The sequence below is a fragment of the Nerophis ophidion genome, linkage group LG06, assembly GCF_033978795.1.
Source record: "Nerophis ophidion isolate RoL-2023_Sa linkage group LG06, RoL_Noph_v1.0, whole genome shotgun sequence".
In the NCBI taxonomy this organism is placed as follows: Eukaryota; Metazoa; Chordata; class Actinopteri; order Syngnathiformes; family Syngnathidae; genus Nerophis; species Nerophis ophidion.
The window spans coordinates 9,930,355-9,951,614 of NC_084616.1; the positions used below are offsets into that span (position 1 = coordinate 9,930,355).

The window sequence follows — 21,260 nt, forward strand, 5'->3', positions numbered from 1 at the left end:
AACCCAGCTAATTCGAATCTTTTTGAAAATTTAAAAAAAATTATTTATGGAACATCATTAGTAATTTTTCCTGGTTAAGATTCATTTTAACAGTTTAAAAGAGGAAAAACAGGAAAAAATAATGACAATTTAATTTTGAAACATAGTTTATCTTCAATTTCGACTCTTTAAAATTCAAAATTCAACCGAAAAAAAGAAGGGAAAACCCAGCTAATTCGAATCTTTTGGAAAAAAATTTAAAAATAATTTATGGAACATCATTAGTAATTTTTCCTGATTAAGATTCATTTTAACGGTTTAAAAGACGAGAAAACAGGAAAAAATAATGATTTTGAAACATAGTTTATCTTCAATTTCGACTCTTTGAAAGTCAAAATTCAACCGAAAAAAAAGAAGGGAAAACCCAGCTAATTCGAATCTTTTTGAAAATTTTTCAAAAATAATTTATGGAACATCATTAGTAATTTTTCCTGGTTAAGATTGATTTTAACGGTTTAAAAGAGGAGAAAACAGGAAAAAATAATGACAATTTAATTTTGAAACATAGTTTATCTTCAATTTCGACTCTTTAAAATTCAAAATTCAACCGAAAAAAATGAAGGGAAAACCCAGCTAATTCGAATCTTTTTGAAAATTTTTAAAAAATAATTTATGGAACATCATTAGTAATTTTTCCCGGTTAAGATTCATTTTAACGGTTTAAGAGAGGAGAAAACAGGAAAAAATAATGACATTTTAATTTTGAAACATAGTTTATCTTCAATTTCAACTCTTTAAAATTCAAAATTCAACCGAAAAAAAGAAGGGAAAACCCAGCTAATTCGAATCTTTTTGAAAATTAAAAAAAAATAATTTATGGAACATCATTAGTAATTTTTCCTGGTTGAGATTGATTTTAACGTTTTAAAAGAGGAGAAAACAGGAAAAAAATAATGAAATTTTAATTTTGAAACATAGTTTATCTTCAATTTCGACTCTTTAAAATTCAAAATTCAACCGAAAAAAGAAGGGAAAACCCAGCTAATTCAAATCTTTTAGAAAATTTTGAAAAAATTATTTATGGAACATCATTAGTAATTTTTCCTGATTAAGATTCATTTTAACGGTTTAAAAGAGGAGAAAACAGGAAAAAATAATGATTTTGAAACATAGTTTATCTTCAATTTCGACTCTTTAAAATTCAAAATTCAACCGAAAAAAAAGAAGGGAAAACCCAGCTAATTCGAATCCTTTTGAAAAAATTTTTAAAAATAATTTATGGAACATCATTAGTAAATTTTCCTGATTAAGATTCATTTTAACGGTTTAAAAGAGGAGAAAACAGGAAAAAATAATGACATTTTAATTTTGAAACATAGTTTATCTTCAATTTCAACTCTTTAAAATTCAAAATTCAACCGAAGAAAAGAAGGGAAAACCCAGCTAATTCGAATCTTTTAGAAAATTAAAAAAAATTTTTTTATGGAACATCATTAGTAATTTTTCCTGGTTAAGATTGATTTTAACGGTTTAAAAGAGGAGAAAACAGGAAAAAAATGAAAATTTTATTTTGAAACATAGTTTATCTTCAATTTCCATCCATCCATCCATTTTCTACCGCTTATTCCCTTTCGGGGTCGCGGGGGGCGCTGGCGCCTATCTCAGCTACAATCGGGCGGAAGGCAGGGTACACCCTGGACAAGTCGCCACCTCACCGCAGGGCATCTTCAATTTCGACTCTTTAAAATTCTAAATTTTACCGAAAAAAATGACGAGAAAAACTAACTAATTCGAATCTTTTTGAAATTTTTTTAAAAACAATTTATGGAACATCATTAGTAATTTTTCCTGATCAAGATTAATTTTAGAATGTTGATGACATGTTTTAAATAGGTTAAAATCCAATCTGCACTTTGTTAGAATATATAACAAATTGGACCAAGCTATATTTTCAACAAAGACAAATCATTATTTCTTCTTGATTTTCCAGAAAAAAAATTGGAAAAGAAATTCAAAAGACTTTGAAATAAGATTTAAATTTGATTCTACAGATCTTTTAGATTTGCCAGAAACCCCCTTGAACGCACGTGGTGAGATGCTCATGTCGAATGTAAACAACATGTGGCTCAAAGCTGCAATTGAGGAATATGTGTTTTATTTGTAAACACATGAATTTACCGAGGGAGTTTTTCCTCGCCTCCGTCACCAAAGTGCTCAACTCGGTCGGTTTTCTTTCATGTTTGGGAGGAATACGCACTTGACATCGAGCCCTTTCCAGGAGCCAAGCTCAAATTTGCTTCATTTTGCAGAGTTTTAGACGGACCGGAGCGATCTATTAGGACAGGGGTCGGGAACCTTTTTTGGCTGAGAGAGCCAAGAAGCCAACTATTTTAAAATGTATTTCCGTAAGAGCCATATAATATGTTTTTTTAACACTTAACACAACAAAACGCGTGCATTTTGAAGAAAGACCAACATTTCTAATTCGTGGTAATAACATTGTTATTCTGAAGCTAACTGTGGAGAGGGCGTGGCCTGCGGGCCTGCAGCGAAGCGGGGTGTTGCCAGTACCGGCCTCTAAATCAGCGACAGGTGCGTAGAAGGTTAGGGTTAGGGTTATTACTGTACTTCCATAACAACATTACACAACAATGTTGTCTTTGCACACCAACCTGTGTGTGTGTGTGTGTGTGTGTGTGTGTGTGTGTGTGTGTGTGTGTGTGTGTGTGTGTGTGTGTGTGTGTGTGATTTTTTAAGCGATAGAGATACAATTTGTTCTCAAATTGTCAGAGATAGAGATACAAAAATGCCAATGTCTTGGGGGTTATTTGGCAGATCCGCATTTTAAGATGTAAATAGAGGTTGGAATCTTTGGCCACCTCATGATTCGATTACGGGGCTACGATTCGATTTAAAAATCGATTATCGATTAGAGATGCCCGATAATGTCTTTTTTTACCGATATCCGATATTGTCTAACTCTTAATTACCGATAAATCAGCGACAGGTGCGTAGAAGGCCCACCTGGGCCTTTTTATCTGATCACCTGTCGCTACGTCATAAGCAGCAGCCAGGAGGAGAGACGGGCTTTGGGGCTAGAAACCAGAGTGTGAGCGAGAACGAAAGAGAAAAAGACAATTGCTGGAAAGGAACTGAGGGACTTATTGAAAAATAAAACAATATTGTAACCCTGAAACTGGCTCTCAAGCCCCACACTAACCAATAATAAATAAATGACTTCTTACCAACTTCTTGAACATAAAAATGCATGAAAATGTTTTATATTTTGAACGTTTTTTTTAACACAAGTGGAATTATTCATTATTTATCGTGTTAAGCAATGTCAGCTCAGATTTATCCGAGAGCCAGATGCAGTCATCAAAAGAGCCAGATCTGGCTCGCGAGCCATAGGTTCCCTACCCCTGGACTAGGAACTGGAAGAGATTGGCGGGTTGCAATAATCAGGAAAGGAAGAGAAAGGCTTGCAGGGAGCGATGCTGGTGACGATGAGGATAATAAATAGCAGGAGATTAGAGAGCGAGCGCATCTTGTGCCCTGCCTGCACCCCCCCTCTGTCATTACAGCAAACACCAGGCTCTAATTAGGGACCGGGAGGGCAGCCGCCTCGTTAAGAGGGCCACATGTTCCCTTGGACCTGTGCAGGGGTCACACGTGACCACAACTCTAAACAAGGTCTCAAGTCGAACTGGGAAAATGTGACTCATCCACACCGTTTATTGTTTGTTTGCTTCTTTTTACACTTGAAAGAGAGTTTCGAAAAGTCGTCATGTGGTTTAAACACAAGTTTTATGACATTGACGAAACAGCAGAACGGGTTTTTGTTAAAAAATCGGAAAGGGGTCCAAATTGTTTCCCCTGAGGGTCACAAAAGAGACCCTCTTGGAACTTATTCATTGCTTATTATTTATTGTGTTTTAATCATCATGACATGATGGGGGAAATAATCAAAGACGCACGGATTGTCAGCCGCTTTGTTTCGCATGAGAGGCCTTTTTTTTTTTTTTTTTTGGACCATTTTCAGTTTTTCTTTGTATTCTGTGGGCTGTGTTGAATTTTATCCGGGCAATTTGTGACAGACCAATGAAAAATATCTGATATAAGCAATGCAAAAACGAGCAATCCATTCCAGACCTCAGTCCAGCACTTCTATTTCGGCATACAGAGTATGACAAAAAAAAAAAAAAAAGGTTCTCGGATTTGCGATTCTTATTTGTAGCGATTCATAATTGATTCAAAAAATTAAAAAAAATTTTTTTCCATCCATCCATCCATTTCCTACCGCTTATTCCCTTTGGGGTCGCGGGGGGTAGTGGCAGTTGTTTTCTGAAGTGTTCCTGAGCCCATGTGGTGATATCCTTTACAGATTGATGTTGGTTTCCGGCCATGCCGCTTACGTGGAGTGATTTCTCCAGATTCTCTGAACCTTTTGATGATATTACGGAGCGTAGATGTTGAAATCCCTACATTTCTTGCAATTGCACTTTGAGAAAGGTTGTTCTTAAACTGTTTGACTATTTGCTCACGCAGTTGTGGACAAATGGGTGTACCTCGCCCCATCCTTTCTTGTGAAAGACTGAGCAATTTTGGGGGAAGCTGTTTTTATACCCAATCATGGCACCCACCTGTTCTCAATTAGAGAAAAAAAAAAAAAGGTTCTCAGATTAATTGCGATTCTTATTTGTAGCGATTCATAATTGATTCCAAAAATATATATTTTTTTCCATCCATCCATTTCCTACCGCTTATTCCCTTTGGGGTCGCGGGGGGGTAGTGGCAGTGGTTTTCTGAAGTGTTCCTGAGCCCATGTGGTGATATCCTTTACAGATTGATGTCGGTTTTTGATACAGTGCCGTCTGAGGGATCATTCAATGTTGGTTTCCGGCCATGCCGCTTACGTGGAGTGATTTCTCCAGATTCTCTGAACCTTTTGATGATATTATGGAGCGTAGATGTTGAAATCCCGACATTCCTTGCAATTGCACTTTGAGAAACGTTGTTCTTAAACTGTTTGACTATTTGCTCACGCAGTTGTGGACAAAGGGGTGTACCTCGCCCCATCCTTTCTTGTGAAAGACTGAGCAATTTTGGGGGAAGCTGTTTTTATACCCAATCATGGCACCCACCTGTTCCCAATTAGACAAAAAAAAAAAGGTTCTCAGATTAATTGCGATTCTTATTTGTAGCGATTCATAATTGATTCCAAAAATAATTTTTTTTTTCCATCCATCCATTTCCTACCGCTTATTCCCTTTGGGGTCGCGGGGGGTAGTGGCAGTGGTTTTCTGAAGTGTTCCTGAGCTCATATGGTGATATCCTTTACAGACTGATGTCGGTTTTTGATACAGTGCCGTCTGAGGGATCATTCAATGTTGCTTTCCGGCCATGCCGCTTACTTGGAGTGATTTCTCCAGATTCTCTGAACCTTTTGATGATATTATGGAGCCTAGATGTTGAAATCCCTACATTCCTTGCAATTGCACTTTGAGAAAGGTTGTTCTTAAACTGTTTGACTATTTGCTCACGCAGTTGTGGACAAAGGGGTGTACCTCGCCCCATCCTTTCTTGTGAAAGACTAAGCAATTTTTGGGGAAGCTGTTTTTATACCCAATCATGGCACCCACCTGTTCCCAATTAGCCTGCACAGCTCTCTCGTCCAAAGGCAAAACCCAGTAATTCAATTTTGGTCCAAATTGAGCTGATAATAATTTTGGAGTTCCTAGGTGACATGCGTTACATAAGTGTATGCGATATTGTAATTTGTTCCGTAAGTAAGCTGTTACGCGCATGGCAGGACCTAGCAACTACCACATAACCGCGTAGATACAACAGAAAAACCTAGTATCTTAAAGGGGAACATTATCAGCAGACCTATGTAAGCGTCAATATATACCTTGATGGTGCAGAAAAAAAACCATCTATTTTTTTAACCGATTTCCAAACTCTAAATGGGTGAATTTTGGCGAATTAAACGCCTTTCTGTTTATCGCGCTGGAGGCGATGACGTCAGAATGTGACGTCGCCGAGGTAACACACCCACCATTTTCATTTTCAACACATTACAAACACCGGGTCTCAGCTCTGTTATTTTCTGTTTTTTGGACTATTTTTTGGAACCTTGGAGACATCATGCCTCGTCGGTGTGTTGTCGGAGGGTGTAACAACACTATCAGGGAGGGATTCAAGTTGCACCACTGGCCCGAAGATGCTAAAGTGTCTGCCGCCAGACCCCCATTGAATGTGCCAGAGTGTCTCCACATTTGACCGGTGATGCTAAGGCAGACATGGCACAGAGATGTATGGATAACCTGCAGATGCGTTTGCAACGATAGTCAACGAAATCACAAAGGTGAGTTTTGTTGATGTTGACTGCCAGCTAATCGATGCTAACATGCTATTTACCGGCAGTGCTAAAGCAGACATGGAACAGAGATGTATGGATAACCTGCAGACGCATTTGCAACTATATTACGTTTCCTTCCACCCACATTTAATGCGAAACAAACACTTACCAATCGACGGATTTAAGTTGCTCCAGTGTCAAAAGATGCAAAAGTCCTGATCGTTTGGTCCGCACATTTTACCGGCGATGCTAACGCAGCTATTCGGCCATGCTATGGCTATGAATAGCGTCAATAGCTTCAGTTTCTTCTTCAATATTTTCATACTCCCACCATCCGTTTCAATATGTGCGTAATCTGTTGAATCGCTTAAATCGCTGAAATCCGAGTTTGAATCCGAGCTAATGTCGCTATATCTTGCTGTGGTATTCCCATTGTTTGTTTACATTGGCAGCACTGTGTGACGTCACAGGGAAATGGATAGTAGGTTCGAAGATAGCGAAAATAAGGTACTTTAAAGTAGGGATGCACCGAAATGGCCGAAGGCCGAATACTGAATACCGAATAATGAATGCAGTTTTTCACAATTTTTTTATATTGCATAAATACCCTAGAAAAATATTTAGACATGTTTTTCAAAGAAAATAATTTTTTATTGAATATTGAAATTTTTTTAATATTCCAGTAGCCTTTGCTTTTCAAAAAAAGCACAAAGTTTTTCATTTATATTAAGCCTTAAAACAAAACATGCATTCCAAAAAAAAAAAAGTGCATTAAAGTGGATAAACCCACAACAGATAAATTATTGTCCTTTTGGCAAAAGTCAGCTTAGCCACAGTAGATATGCTAATAATGTAAACAGAAGGCTCAAGTAAATCTCAATTAAGTGTGTGCTTGTAACCTCATACACTTATACAGGTAGCCTACACAACAGGCTAATAATGTAAACAGAGGCCCCACTAAATCTCAATTAAGTGTGTGCTTGTAACCTCATACACTTATACAGGTACACAACATATCCCAACGTCACCACACGTTGGTTGATTGCGTCACCGCGACAAAAAATTGCGTCACACGCCACTATTTGGCCTTGTTTTTAACTCATTCCATCGAAGGCCGAATGTGGCTTTTTTTTGCCATATTCGGCCGAATATATTCGGTTACCGATTAATCGGTGCATCCCTACTTTAAAGCTTTATTTAGGGATATTCCGAGACCGGTAAAATTTTGAAAAAAAATTCAAAAAAATACAACAAGCCACTGGGAACTGATTTTTATAGTTTTTAACCCTTTGGAAATTGTGATAATGTTCCCCTTTAAATGTATTGTTCTTGATTCTTCCACGTGCATACTCATTTGGGCAGATAACTGTGGAGGTCGAAACAAAAACTGGACGCTGTAGACGGCTCTTGCCCGATGTGCAAACGCAGAATGGGGCCCGCCCGAGATTGTGATAAAATATCTGGAGAAAGGGCACAGGTTCATGAGAGCAGATTCGATCCATGGCTCGATCGGCAAGAGAATGAAAGCTCAGGAAAACATTTGAGGACTTTCTAGATCTTCGTAAGACAGCATCAAGATGGATTGGTTTTCCTTTGTTTTCTCAGAATCAGCTAGAAGTGAGTTACTAGGTTTTGCCTTTGGACGGGAGACCTGTGGGAAGTTCCGATATAAGTGTTTGATGAGCATTCCTCAACTTTATCAGTATTTACTGCCACCTTTCCCAACTCCTTTGTCACCTGTTGCTGGCATCAAATTCTAAAGTTAATGATTATTTGCACAAACAAAAAAAATGTTTATCAGTTAGAACATCAAATATGTTGTCTTTGTAGCATATTCAACTGAATATGGGTTAAAAAGGATTTGCAAATCATTGTATTCTGTTTATATTTACATCTAACACAATTTCCCAACTCATATGGAAACGGGGTTTGTACATTTCTATTATTTCTTCAGTCTGACCAGCATCCCAGGACGTATGGCCTCAGGACTTTGAGACTGCGTAGTCCTCCGAAGGGTTAAATGAAGTGCGAGTGGTCTATTAGTCAAAGTGGGGAGGGACAATGAGGGCATTGTTGCACACTTTGCAGCTCAGAAGAACAACAGCTGAGATTCATGCAAAGCACTGACGGCCATTAATAGATCCAGCATGAGACCTAACGAGTCCTGCCAGGAACATACGGAACACGTTAGGACGCCGGCGAGATCTGCGGAGACGCCTTCGGACTTGATGAAAAGCTGCCGCCCCGCGCTCTCACACAGTCCGTTTGAGGCCGGGGGGCCGCGTTGACACACGTTTACGAGGACGGTGGGATTATCCGGAATGGGAGCCTCGGCCAGATTTGAGTTTGATATTTCAGCTCAAGGTCTGGGTTCTTGGCAGCGCACCACATCTGTGAGAGGCCCGCTGGCTTTGATATCCCGCAGCGGGAGAAGATACGCAACAGCGCAGCGGGAGACGCACAAAGACCGCCGTTAACCAGAATGGTGGCTCCCTCTTGGGTCACAGAAAACCGAGACCAACCCAGGTTTGAACCTGCGCCCTGATTGGTGTCCAGTGAACCAAATTCCGCTCAAACTCATTAGACCCCGAATAGGATGAATGCTACGAAACAGCAGGTTGGATGACGGTTACAACTCTGTGACAAATGGTGTCAGAAGTGGGATCTTAGGTTGTCGGAAAAAACCCTGGAACAGGACACTCTTGTGAGAAGAATGGGGCACAAGACTAACTTCCCCTCCAGAAGGACTTGTTCCTGGGCCAAAGACCAAAATACAAAACCAGTAAAGTTCTCACGTTGTGTAAATGCTAAATAAAAAGAGAAAACAACAACCAGAATGGTGGCTCCCTCTTGGGTCACAGAAATTCCAGATCAACCCAGGTTTGAACCAGCGCCCTGATTGGTGTCCAGTGAACCAAATTCCGCCCAAACTCATTAGACCCCGAATAGGATGAATGCTACGAAACAGCAGGTTGGATGACGGTTACAACTCTGTGACAAATGGTGTCAGAAGTGGGATCTTAGGTTGTCGGAAAAAACCCTGGAACAGGACACTCTTGTGAGAAGAATGGGGCACAACACTAACTTCCCCTCCAGAAGGACTTGTTCCTGTGCCAAAGACCAAAATACAAAACCAGTAAAGTTGTCACGTTGTGTAAATGCTAAATAAAAAGAGAATACAACAACCAGAATGGTGGCTCCCTCTTGGGTCACAGAAATTCGAGATCAACCCAGTTTTGAACCTGCGCCCTGATTGGTGTCCAGTCCGGGGGCGTGAACCAAATCCCGCCCAAACTCATTAGACCCCGAATAGGATGAATGCTACGAAACAGCAGGTTGGATGACGGTTACAACTCTGTGACAAATGGTGTCCGAAGTGGGATTTTAGGTTGTCAGAAAAAACCCTGGAACAGGACACTCTTGTGAGAAGAATGGGGCACAACACTAACTTCCCCTCCAGAAGGACTTGTTCCTGTGCCAAAGACCAAAATACAAAAGCAGTAAAGTTCTCACGTTGTGTAAATGCTAAATAAAAAGAGAAAACAACAACCAGAATGGTGGCTCCCTCTTGGGTCACAGAAATTCCAGATCAACCCAGGTTTGAACCTGCGCCCTGATTGGTGTCCAGTGAACTAAATTCCGCCCAAACTCATTAGACCCCGAATAGGATGAATGCTACGAAACAGCAGGTTGAATGACGGTTACAACTCTGTGACAAATGGTATCCGAAGTGGGATCTTTGGTTGTCGGAAAAAACCCTGGAACAGGACACTCTTGTGAGAAGAATGGGGCACAAGACTAACTTCCCCTCCAGAAGGACTTGTTCCTGGGCCAAAGACCAAAATACAAAACCAGTAAAGTTCTCACGTTGTGTAAATGCTAAATAAAAAGAGAATACAACAACCAGAATGGTGGCTCCCTCTTGGGTCACAGAAAACCGAGATCAACCCAGGTTTGAAAGGGCGCCCTGATTGGTGTCCAGTGAACCAAATTCCGCCCAAACTCATTAGACCCCGAATAGGATGAATGCTACGAAACAGCAGGTTGGATGACGGTTACAACTCTGTGACAAATGGTGTCAGAAGTGGGATCTTAGGTTGTCGGAAAAAACCCTGGAACAGGACACTCTTGTGAGAAGAATGGGGCACAACACTAACTTCCCCTCCAGACGGACTTGTTCCTGTGCCAAAGACCAAAATACAAAAGCAGTAAAGTTGTCAGGTTGTGTAAATGCTAAATAAAAAGAGAAAACAACAACCAGAATGGTGGCTCCCTCTTGGGTCACAGAAATTCGAGATCAACCCAGGTTTGAACCTGCGCCCTGATTGGTGTCCAGTGAACCAAATTCCGCTCAAAGTCATTAGACCCCGAATAGGATGAATACTACGAAACAGCAGGTTGGATGACGGTTACAACTCTGTGACAAATGGTGTCAGAAGTGGGATCTTAGGTTGTCGGAAAAAACCCTGGAACAGGACACTCTTGTGAGAAGAATGGGGCACAACACTAACTTCACCTCCAGGAGGACTTGTTCCTGTGCCAAAGACCAAAATACAAAACCAGTAAAGTTCTCACAGTGTGTAAATGCTAAATAAAAAGAGAAAACAACAACCAGAATGGTGGCTCCCTCTTGGGTCACAGAAATTCGAGATCAACCCAGGTTTGAACCTGCACCCTGATTGGTGTCCAGTGAACTAAATTCCGCTCAAACTCATTAGACCCCGAATAGGATGAATGCTACGAAACAGCAGGTTGGATGACGGTTACAACTCTGTGACAAATGGTGTCAGAAGTGGGATCTTAGGTTGTCGGAAAAAACCCTGGAACAGGACACTCTTGTGAGAAGAATGGGGCACAACACTAACTTCCCCTCCAGTAGGACTTGTTCCTGTGCCAAAGACCAAAATACAAAAGCAGTAAAGTTCTCACGTTGTGTAAATGCTAAATAAAAAGAAAAAACAACAACCAGAATGGTGGCTCCCTCTTGGGTCACAGAAATTCCAGATCAACCCAGGTTTGAACCAGCGCCCTGATTGGTGTCCAGTCCGGGGGCGTGAACCAAATCCCGCCCAAACTCATTACACCCCGAATAGGATGAATGCTACGAAACAGCGGGTTGGATGACGGTTACAACTCTGTGACAAATGGTGTCAGAAGTGGGATCTTAGGTTGTCGGAAAAAACCCTGGAACAGGACACTCTTGTGAGAAGAATGGGACACAACACTAACTTCCCCTCCAGAAGGACTTGTTCCAGTGCCAAAGACCAAAGTACAAAAGCAGTAAAGTTCTCACGTTGTGTAAATGCTAAATAAAAAGAGAAAACAACAACCAGAATGGTGGCTCCGTCTTGGGTCACTGAAATTCGAGACCAACTCAGGCTTGAACCAGCGCCCTGATTGGTGTCCAGTGAACCAAATTCCGCTCAAACTCATTAGAAACCGAATAGGATGAATGCTACGAAACAGCAGGTTGGATGACGGTTACAACTCTGTGACAAATGGTGTCAGAAGTGGGATCTTAGGTTGTCGGAAAAAACCCTGGAACAGGACACTCTTGTGAGAAGAATGGGGCACAACACTAACTTCCCCTCCAGAAGGACTTGTTCCTGTGCCAAAGACCAAAGTACAAAAGCAGTAAAGTTCTCACGTTGTGTAAATAGTAAATAAAAAGAGAATACAACAACCAGAATGGTGGCTCCCTCTTGGGTCACAGAAATTCGAGATCAACCCAGGTTTGAACCTGCGCCCTGATTGGTGTCCAGTGAACCAAATTCCGCTCAAACTCATTAGACCCCGAATAGGATGAATGCTACGAAACAGCAGGTTGGATGACGGTTACAACTCTGTGACAAATGGTGTCAGAAGTGGGATCTTTGGTTGTCGGAAAAAACCCTGGAACAGGACACTCTTGTGAGAAGAATGGGGCACAACACTAACTTACCCTCCAGACGGACTTGTTCCTGTGCCAAAGACCAAAATACAAAACCAGTAAAGTTCTCACGTTGTGTAAATGCTAAATAAAAAGAGAAAACATCAACCAGAATGGTGGCTCCCTCTTGGGTCACAGAAATTCAAGATCAACCCAGGTTTGAACCAGCGCCCTGATTGGTGTCCAGTCCAGGGGCGTGAACCAAATCCCGCCCAAACTCATTAGACCCTGAATAGGATGAATGCTACGAAACAGCAGATTGTATGATGGTTACAACTCTGTGACAAATGGTGTCAGAAGTGGGATCTTAGGTTGTCGGAAAAAACCCTGGAACAGGACACTCTTGTGAGAAAAATGGGGCACAACACTAACTTCCCCTCCAGAAGGACTTGTTCCTGTGCCAAAGACCAAAATACAAAAGCAGTAAAGTTGTCAGGTTGTGTAAATGCTAAATAAAAAGAGAATACAACAAATCCTTTTCAACTTATACTCAACTGAATAGACTGCAAAGACAAGATATTTAACGTTCAAACTGGTAAACTTGGTATTTTTTAAAAATATGAGCTCATTTGGAATTTGATGCTTGCAACATGTTTCCAAAAAAGCTGGCATAACTGGCAAAAAAGAGTGAGAAAGTTGAGGAATGCTTGTCAAAACTTATTTGGAACATCCCACAGGTGAACGGGCTGATTGGTGACAGGTGGGTGCCATGATTGGGTATAAAAGCAAGCTTCCGTGAAATGCTCAGTCGTTCACAAACAAGGACGGGGCGAGGGTCGCCACTTTGTCAACAAATGCCTGAGCAAATTGTTGAAGAACCACATTTCTCAACAAGCTATTGCAAGGAATTGAGGGATTTCACCATCTACGCTCCGTAATACCATCAAAAGGCGCACAAGGCGGAAGTACAAAAACTTGGCTAATGAAACAAAAACTCGCACAAAAGTTCTATTTTGGTTTCATCTGACCACGTGACATTCTCCCAATCCTCTGCTGTATCATCCATGTATCCATTTTTGGTATAAACTCAACTCGCCGTGTTTGGAGGAAGAAGAATACTGAGTTGCATCCCAAGAACACCATACCTACTGTGAAGCATGGGGGTGGAAACATCATGCTTTGGGGCTGTTTTTCTGCTTGATTGCTTGATTGATTGATACTTTTATTAGTGGATTGCACAGTTCAGTACATATTCCGTACAATTGACCACTAAATGGTAACACCCGAATAAGTTTTTCAACTTGTTTAATTTTGTTAATCAATTCATGGTACAAATATATACTATCCGCATAATACAGTCATCTCACAAGTTAATCATCGTAGTATGTACAATGAATTATTTACATTATTTACAATCCAGGGGGTGGGATGAAAAGCTTTGGTTGATATCAGTACTTCAGTCATCAACAATTGTATCAACAGAGAAATGTGGACATTGAAACAGTGTAGGTCTTATTTAGTAGGATATGTACAGCCAGCAGAGAACATAGTGAACAAGTATATACATTAGAAGTACATTTGAGTTGTTTATAATCCGGGGATATGGGATGTGAATGGAGGAGGGTATTAGTAAACTGTTGAAGTTGCCTGGAGGTGTTGTTTTAGAGCGGTTTTGAAGGAATATAGAGATGCACCTGTTGGGAGTGCATTCCACATTGATGTGGCATAGAAAGAGAATGAGTTAAGACCTTTGTTGGATCGGAATCTGGGTTTAACGTGGTTTGCGGAGCTCCCCCCTGGTGTTGTGGTTATGGCGGTCATTTACGTTAAGGAAGTAGTTTGACATGTACTTCGGTATCAAGGAGGTGTAGCGGATTTTATAGACCAGGCTCAGTGCAAGTTGTTTGACTCTGTCCTCCACCCTGAGCCAGCCCACTTTGGAGAAGTGGGTTGGAGTGAGGTGTGATCTGGGGTGGAGGTCTAAAAGTAACCGGACTAGCTTATTCTGGGATGTTTGGAGTCTAGATCTGAGGGGTTTTGGAGGTGCTGGGGTACCAGGAGGTGCAAGGGTAATCGAAGAAGGGTTCCCGCTAGAATCCTCAAGGTGCTTTTGCTGACCAGAGAGGAGATTCTGTAGAGGAATCTCGTTCTTCGGTTGACCTTTTTGATCACCTTGGTTGCCATTTTATCACAAGGAGGACAGGACGATTGATCCGTGTTGAGGAAAGAATGAATGGGGGCCATGTATCATGAGATTTTGAGCCCAAAACCTTCATTGAGAGCTTTGAATGGTTGTCTAAATACTTATTTTCCAGCATAACTTACTAATAAATTCTTTAAAATTCCTACAATGTGAATTCCTGGATTTTTTTTTCATATTTTGTCTCTCACAGTTGAAGTGTACCTATGATGAAAATTACAGACCTCTGTCATTATTGTAAGTGGGAGAACTTGCACAATCGCTGGCTGACTAAATACTTTTTTGCCCCACTGTATATCTCATGACACACTACCTGTATGTATCAATCAATCAATCAATCAATGTTACTAAAACGGCCTTCTTTCATCTCCGTAATATCGCTAAAATTCGCTCCATTTTGTCCACTAAAGACGCCGAGATTATTATCCATGCATTTGTTACGCCTCGTCTCGATTACTGTAACGTATTATTTTCGGGTCTCCCCATGTCTAGCATTAAAAGATTACAGTTGGTACAAAATGCGGCTGCTAGACTTTTGACAAGAACAAGAAAGTTTGATCATAATACGCCTATACTGTATATACCTTTATATACATATATACATACATATATACCTGCACTGGCTTCCTGTGCACTTAAGATGTGACTTTAAGGTTTTACTACTTACGTATAAAATACTACACGGTTTAGCTCCAGCGTATCTTGCCGATTGTATTGTACCGTATGTCCCGGCAAGAAATCTGCGTTCAAAAGACTCCGGCTTATTAGTGATTCCTAGCCCCCAAAAAAAGTCTGCGGGCTATAGAGCGTTTTCCGTTCGGGCTCCAGTACTCTGGAATGCCCTCCCGGTAACAGTTCGAGATGCTACCTCAGTAGAAGCATTTAAGTCTCACCTTAAAACTCATCTGTATACTCTAGCCTTTAAATAGACCTCCTTTTTAGACCAGTTGATCTGCCGCTTCTTTTCTTTCTCCTATGTCCCCCCCTCCCTTGTGGAGGGGGTCCGGTCCGATGACCATGGATGAAGTACTGGCTGTCCAGAGTCGAGACCCAGGATGGACCGCTCGTCGGGACCCAGGATGGACCGTTCGCCTGTATCGGTTGGGGACATCTCTACGCTGCTGATCCGCTTGAGATGGTTTCCCGTGGACGGGACTCTCGCTGCTGTCTTGGATCCGCTTGAACTGAACTCTCGCGGCTTTGTTGGAGCCACTATGGATTGAACTTTCACAGTATCATGTTGGACCCGCTCGACATCCATTGCTTTCGGTCCCCTAGAGTGGGGGGGTTGCCCACATCTGAGGTCCTCTCCAAGGTTTCTCATAGTCAGCATTGTCACTGGCGTCCCACTGGATGTGAATTCTCCCTGCCCACTGGGTGTGAGTTTTCCTTGCCCTTTTGTGGGTTCTTCCGAGGATGTTGTTGTCGTAATGATTTGTGCAGTCCTTTGAGACATTTGTGATTTGGGGCTATATAAATAAACATTGATTGATTGATTGATTATTTATATAGGCCTAAATCACAAATGTCTCAAAGGACTGTACAAACCATTGCGACTACGACATCCTCGGAAGAACCCACAAAAGGGCAAGGAAAACTCACACCCAGTGGGCAGGGAGAATTCACATCCAGTGGGACGCCAGTGACAATGCTGACTATGAGAAACCTTGGAGAGGACCTCAGATGTGGGCAACCCCCCCTCTAGGGGGATGTGGAGCAGGTCTAACATGATATGGCTTTTAATTTTTTGCGGCTCCGGACGGATTTGTTTTTGTATTTTTGGTCCAATATGGCTCTTTCAACATTTTGGTTTGCCGACCCCCGGTATAGGAGAACAGCCAGCGGGATCTAAAAGGGAGGCCAAGAAGAAGAGTGCCCGAGTACCTTCTGCTCGATCACGTTAGCGTCGCGCTGGTTGAGAATTGGCCTCAGGCCGTGCAAGTCGGCGGCGGCCCCGGGATCCAGGCTGAAGTTCAGGGCCACAAAGATGGAGGAGAGCTTATCCCTGAAGTCCTTCTCATCCTGCAAGCACAACCAGGAAACATGTTGGCGGGATGAAGGTTGGGACGCCTGGGGAAAGGCGGACGTACTCGGAGGTAGATCTTGGTGTGGTCGCAGACTTCCTCGCCGTTGCGCACCCTCACGCTCTGCCGCAGCAAAGGCTGCTGGGAGTCCAGGAAAAGCGCCCGCCTGACCGCTCCTTTCTGTTTCAGCTTCTGACTGTCCAGCTGCAACTCCACCTGGAAGTCTATCCGGGAACAAAGGACTATTTGCATGAAAAGTGTCACCAAACGCAGCGAGTACAGCAACCTTTTTGAAAGCAAGAGCTACTTCTTGGGTACTGATTAATGCCAAGGGCTACCAGTTTGATACACACTTCAATAAATAGCCAGAAATAGCCAATTAGCTCAATTTACCTTTAATAAATAAATCTATATATATATGTATAAAAAAATGGGTGTTTCTGTCTGTGAAGTGAATTATTTATATTATATAGCGCTTTTCTCAAGTGACTCAAAGCGCTTTACATAGTGACACCCAATATCTAAGTTACATTCAAAGCAGTGTGGGTGCCACTGGGAGCAGGTGGGTAAAGCGTCTTGCCCAAGGACATAACGGCAGTAACTAGGATGGCACAATCGGGAATCGAACCTGCAACCCTCAAATTGCTGGCACGGCCACTCTACCAACCGCCAAACTTTTTTTTTTCCTTTTACGGAAGGTTTTTTGTAGAGAATAAATGATGAAAAAAACACTTAATTGAACGGTTTAAAAGAGGAGAAAACAGGAAAATTAAATTTTGAAACATACTTTGTCTTCGATTTCGACTCTTTAAAATTCTAAGTTCAACTGAAAAAAATGAAGAGAAAAATGAGCTAATTTGAATCTTTTGGAAAAAAAAATTAAAAACTATTTATGGAACATCATTAGTATTTTTTCCTGATTAAGATTAATTTTAGAATTTTGATGACATGTGAGTGTGAATGTTGTCTGTCTATCTCTGTTGGGCCTGCCATGAGGTGGCGACTTGTCCAGGGTGTACCCCGCTTTCCGCCCGATTGTAGCTGAGATAGGCGCCAGGGCCCCCCGCGACCCCAAAGGGAATAAGCGGTAGAAAATGGATGGATGGATGTTTTAAATAGGTTAAAATCCAATCTGCATTTTGTTAGAATATATAACAAATTGGACTAAGCTATATTTCTAACAAAGACAAATCATTATTTCTTCTAGATTTTCCAGAACAAAAATATTAAAAGAAATTTAAAAGACTTTGAAATAAGATTTAAATTTGATTCTGCAGATTTTCTAGATTTGCCAGAATATTTTTTTTGAATTTTAATCATAATAAATTTGAAGAAATATTTCACAAATATTTTTCGGCGAAAAAACAGAAGCTAAAATGACGAATTAAATTAAAATGTATTTATTATTCTTTACAATCAAAAAATAAATTTACTTGAACATTGATTTAAATTGTCAGGAAAGAAGAGGAAGGAATTTAAAAGGTAAAAAGGTATATGTACTTAAAAAACCTAAAATCATTTTTAAGGTTGTATTTTTTTCTCTAAAATTGTCTTTCTGAAAGTTATAAGAAGCAAAGTAAAAAACATTTTTTTATTTATTTAAACAAGTGAAGACCAAGTCTTTAAAATATTTTCTCTCACTATTATGTTAGATCCACTATGGACTGGACTTTCACACTATTACGTTAGATCCACTATGGACTGGACGCTCACAATATTATGTTAGATCCACTATGGACTGGACTCTCAATATTATGTTAGATCCACTATGGACTGGACTTTCACACTATTACGTTAGATCCACTATGCACTGGACGCTCACAATATTATGTTAGATCCACTATGGACTGGACTCTCACTATTATGTTAGATCCACTATGGACTGGACTCTCACTATTATGTTAGATCCACTATGGACTGGACTCTCACACTATTATGTTAGATCCACTATGGACTGGACTCTCACACTATTATGTTAGATCCACTATGGACTGGACTCTCACTATTATGTTAGATCCACTACGGACTGAACTCTCACTATTATTTTAGATCCACTATGGACTGGACTTTCACACTATTATGTTAGATCTACTATGGACTAAACTCTCACACTATTATGTTAGATCCACTATGGACTGGACTCCCACTATTATGTTAGATCCACTATGGACTGAACTCTCACTATTATGTTAGATCCACTATGGACTGGACTCTCACTATTATGTTAGATCCACTACGGACTGAACTCTCACTATTATTTTAGATCCACTATGGACTGGACTTTCACACTATTATGTTAGATCTACTATGGACTAAACTCTCACACTATTATGTTAGATCCACTATGGACTGGACTCCCACTATTATGTTAGATCCACTATGGACTGAACTCTCACTATTATGTTAGATCCACTATGGACTGAACTCTCACAATATTATGTTATATCCACTATGGACTGGACTCTCACCATTATGTTAGATCCACTATGGACTGGACTCTTACACTATTATGTTAGATCCACTATGGACTGGACTCTCATTATTATGTTAGATCCACTATGGACTGAACTCTCACTATTATGTTAGATCCACTATGGACTGGACTCTCACTATTATGTTAGATCTACTATGGACTAAACTCTCACACTATTATGTTAGATCCACTATGGACTGGACTCCCACTATTATGTTAGATCCACTATGGACTGAACTCTCACTATTATGTTAGATCCACTATGGACTGAACTCTCACAATATTATGTTATATCCACTATGGACTGGACTCTCACCATTATGTTAGATCCACTATGGACTGGACTCTTACACTATTATGTTAGATCCACTATGGACTGGACTCTCATTATTATGTTAGATCCACTATGGACTGAACTCTCACTATTATGTTAGATCCACTATGGACTGGACTCTCACTATTATGTTAGATCCACTATGGACTGGACTCTCACACTATTATGTTAGATCCACCATGGACTGGACTTTCACTATTATGTTAGATCCACTACGGACTGAACTCTCACACTATTATGTTAGATCCACTATGGACTGGACTCTCACTATTATGTTAGATCTACTATGGACTAAACTCTCACACTATTATGTTAGATCCACTATGGACTGGACTCTCACTATTATGTTAGATCCACTATGGACTGAACTCTCACAATATTATGTTATATCCACTATGGACTGGACTCTCACCATTATGTTAGATCCACTATGGACTGGACTCTTACACTATTATGTTAGATCCACTATGGACTGGACTCTCATTATTATGTTAGATCCACTATGGACTGAACTCTCACTATTATGTTAGATCCACTATGGACTGGACTCTCACTATTATGTTAGATCCACTATGGACTGGACTCTCACACTATCATAGCGACTAGATACGCTCCTGTACTTGGTATCATTACAGTGGATGTCAGGTGTCGATCCACCCATAGCGTTTGTTTACATTGTGACGCCGGTGAGCTATTGTATCCTCCTGTGTGTAGTGAAGCATGTTTAGCTATTCCTCGTCCTCCAGTGATCATGGTACTTGTAGGAAACTTCCTTTATTTCTCGCCATGAAGCAGAGGATTAGTGATCTAGAAGTCCGAGCCACGAACTAGCTAGGGTGTTATATTGTCAGTGTTATAACTTCACCTTTATCGTCAGTTTTTAGAACTGCTTGTAAGTACTCTGTGTGTGCGCGCTGCCGAACATGCTCCGCTGCTCCCAAAAGCAGCAATGTCTTGCTGGTAAAAAATTAAATATGGCAAAAAACGGTACTTTTCAAACAGGGTATAGTACCGTTTTTGATTCATTAGTACTAGTATCGGTATATTGGACAACCCTAGTTTGGATTATATCATCCCCCGCCTATGTTGTCCAAAGGGGCGTCGACATAAGCAGGTTCCAAAGCAGGAGTATTAGCAGTAAATGGGAGTAAGAGGACACTTATTCAATCCAGGTTTGCAAACAGGTTGACTTTGAGGGTGAAACAAAGGCCTGATGTGGAATGTTGGCTCACCGAGGACGTCTGGTAGGTGCTTCCCGTTGGCCGACAAGCAGAAGCTCAGGTTGACGCTGTGAGGGACGGAAAGTTTTGCGGTGAGTATGGCACACAAAAAAACGCACAAACTTCATATCCATATGAGTTGGGAAATTGTGTTAGATGTAAATATAAACAGAATACAATGAACATATTTGATGTTCAAACTGATAAACATTTTTTTTGTGTGCAAATAATCATTAACTTTAGAATTTGATGCCAGCATCACGTGACAAAGAAGTTGGGAAAGGTGGCAATAAATACTGATAAAGTTGAGGAATGCTCGTCAAACACTTATTTGGAACATCCCACAGGTGTGCAGGCTAATTGGGAACAGGTGGGTGCCATGATCGGGTATAAAAACAGCTTCCCAAAAAAAATGCTCAGTCTTTCACCAGAAAGAATGAGGCGAGGTACACCCCTTTGTCCACAACTGCGGGAGCAAATAGTCAAACAGTTTAAAAACAACCTTTCTCAAAGTGCAATTGCAAGAAATTTAGGTATTTCAACATCTACGCTCCATAATATCATCAAAAGGTTCAGAGAATCTGGAGAAATCACTCCACGTAAGCGGCATGGCCGGAAACCAACATTGAATGAGCGTGACCTTCCATCCCTCAGACGGCACTGTATCGAAAACCGACATCAATCTCTAAAGGATATCACCACATGGGCTCAGGAACACTTCAGAAAACCACTGTCATTAAATACAGTTTGTCGCTACATCTGTAAGTGCAAGTTAAAGCTCTACTATGCAAAGCGAAAGC

The 21,260-nt window shown here is 40.9% G+C and overlaps 1 protein-coding gene across 1 annotated transcript in view; it reads right to left on the reverse strand.

Moving 5' to 3' along the window:
- The window catches only part of itga5 (integrin, alpha 5 (fibronectin receptor, alpha polypeptide)), a 141,634-nt gene that overhangs the window by 48,592 nt on the left and 71,782 nt on the right, over positions 1-21,260 (reverse strand). The window contains exons 16-18 of the mRNA XM_061902326.1: positions 20,473-20,528; positions 16,500-16,657; positions 16,294-16,431 (exon numbers count right to left, since the gene is read on the reverse strand). Of these exons, the coding sequence (XP_061758310.1) occupies positions 16,294-16,431; positions 16,500-16,657; positions 20,473-20,528 (352 nt within the window). The remainder of the gene's footprint in view (positions 1-16,293; positions 16,432-16,499; positions 16,658-20,472; positions 20,529-21,260) is intronic.